At 35.0% G+C, this 2,537-nt stretch overlaps 1 protein-coding gene across 1 annotated transcript; it reads left to right on the top strand.

Moving 5' to 3' along the window:
* Positions 1 to 340: 340 nt before the first annotated feature.
* LOC128552850 (GTPase IMAP family member 9-like) lies at positions 341 to 2,013 on the top strand. Its single transcript, XM_053533913.1, has 2 exons — positions 341 to 477; positions 1,104 to 2,013. The coding sequence occupies exon 2, from the start codon at positions 1,112 to 1,114 to the stop codon at positions 1,859 to 1,861; it is 750 nt and encodes a 249-aa protein (XP_053389888.1). The 5' UTR covers positions 341 to 477; positions 1,104 to 1,111; the 3' UTR covers positions 1,862 to 2,013.
* The last annotated feature ends 524 nt before the right edge of the window (positions 2,014 to 2,537 follow it).

Below are 2,537 nucleotides of genomic sequence, written 5' to 3' on the forward strand. Positions count from 1 at the left end.
GCATGTAGAGCATACTGATTGTCAGGATTACTTACCCATATACTTCCTGGTCCATGGTTAATCTCGGTGTCAGCGAGCACATTTAGGGGATGCAGTCAGTCCTTCTTCACATCATTGATAAACCATGTTTTGGGTTGGTAATTTCATCACTTTATCTATTTTTAGAGTTACAAACTCGCTTGTGAAAGATGAAATACAAGTTTTTAAAAGAGACAGCTACAACAGTACACAAAGTCTAATTCGAGTTACCGTTATCAAAGATGCTCTCGGTTGAAGATTACATGATATATAGTAAGTAGGTGATTTGTTTGAAAAAGCGTCGTAAAAATGTTCTTTATTAAAATTTTGTTTACAATTTGATAAAGGAAATATTGTGTTATCATTCAATAAATGCGTCTCTTTAGATATATATTATTAAAACCACATGGATGACATAACGTTTAAAGAATGTTTTAAGTTATACTGCTGCAACAATCGGTAAGTGGAAATTATTTTCTAATTGCTGATTGTAATTTATCTAAATTATTAACTTTTCGTTTGTTTGTATTCTATTCTCATTTTAACATTTGATACAGTTTCTAAGTCACTGATTATTTCAACAATTGCCCATACGAATTAAAAAATTTAGAACACCGACTTCAAAAGTATAATCATCAGAACTGTCACAATGCTTGGTTCTAGGGATATAGAATTCTTTATTCGAGGAAGCCGTCCAGCTTGTTTACGAAGGTCGGAGGTTCAGTTGCCCGCCTGAGTAGGATGAAATAATTTACGAAGAAGCACCTTGGGTTTTTATTCACACCCAAAAGCTGCAAAAACCACCATAGGAATTATTGGTTCAGTGAGAGTATGGACCAAACAAAATGTTACTATGTCGGGGATAGAACCTCGTATCATCTGTTCTTACTTTCCTGGCGGGGCAATGTAATACCTGATATTTCATGGTTGGTGACGGGGTTAATCAAATACTATTTCCGTCACGGATTTTAGATTTCTTTTACTCGTTTTGATAATAATTTTTTTGAAGGGTATGATTTTCTAAAAATAGTTCTCGTTCAGTAAGTCAATGATATTTTGGTAAACGTCAAACCTCTGTATTCTAGATTTCGTAATGAGCAACTACATAAGGAAAATTATTGTCGTTGGTGAAAACGGAAATGGAAAAAGTTTAACTTGTAACACGCTCCTTGGAAAAGAGATATTTGATGGATCCAAAAGATTGCGTACGGCAGGTTGTGAAACTTGTTACCTTCATACGAGGTCAGTAAATCTTTGGGTCGTCGATTCTCCTGGGATGTTTGAGCCTGTCAGTGTTCTTGCTGAACGTGCATTGGAAATACAGAATGCTGTTAAAGAATGTAAAGATCCACATGCCTTTCTTATCGTATTCAGAGCGGACAGTAGAACGGAAGATCGAAATACAAACACCATCGAGATGCTTCGTCTGATTTTTGGGGAGGTTTTCTTCAAACACGCAATTGTTGTCATTACAAATGCGGCCAAGTTTAAATCGGATGCAGATTTTCAATCATATAGGAAACAAGGAAAAATGAGTCAAATAGTAGATCTATGTCAAGGAAGAATTGTGAGACTGGAAAATAAAGATGCATCACCACAGAAGAAGAGGGAAATGATAGATAAAGTATTTGCCTTAGTTGATAATGTGTCCAGGATGGGCAATTTCTGCTACGAAAACAAGGAATTACACTGTCACAGAGAAATGTTAGAGTACCATTTGAAGCATGTCGCTGCCAACATGCCGGTGAATAATCAGATAGAAGAAATGAAACGGTGCCTGCGAGAGAATTTACAAGAAAATGGATCAGATAGCGGGTACTACGAAGTTGCCAAAAGACATTGAATTGAAATTAAAATGGTTTGATCATGAAAACATTGATGATTTCTTCCTTATGTAGAAATGGTTTTTACTCCTACACATCACTACATAGTTTAAAAAAAAATAGAAAAAAGAACTAAATGTGAAGAGAATATTTCTTGCCGTCTCATCAAACTTTTATCCATTTCCGTCTAGCTTTGCTTCACCGCTGTAGGCAGGTACAGAGACATTGAGAATTAGAAACTATTAGAGATTTTGTAATATACACATTTTATTCTCGAATATATGTCGTGTACATTTCTGCCAACTTGTTAACTTGTAATTATCTAGCAAATATAAACCCAGTGCAAACATAATTTCTGGTACTTCTGAATATAGATGGCGGCCACTACATGCTCTAATCCGCCGCTGGACGAAAAGTCCAATTTTTGACCGCTAAACTGGTAATATTTAAAACAATCTATACTATCAAGTGTAATTTATTTATATAAGGAATTTTGCCTTAAACTAAATGAGTAGGAGTTACGCTGAAATTATGCCTGTACACTTCACAACAGCTCTATTTTCTAATCAAAGCAATACCCAGTGTCTTATGAGTATGGACATCATAAATTAAGCTAACGTATGTCTGTGTTTTTGGAACGAATATAATGTGAATCTCGATTGGTCACACTTGCACTTTAAAAATAAATAATTCGTA

This window comes from Mercenaria mercenaria, unplaced genomic scaffold, assembly GCF_021730395.1.
Source record: "Mercenaria mercenaria strain notata unplaced genomic scaffold, MADL_Memer_1 contig_3220, whole genome shotgun sequence".
In the NCBI taxonomy this organism is placed as follows: domain Eukaryota; kingdom Metazoa; phylum Mollusca; class Bivalvia; order Venerida; family Veneridae; genus Mercenaria; species Mercenaria mercenaria.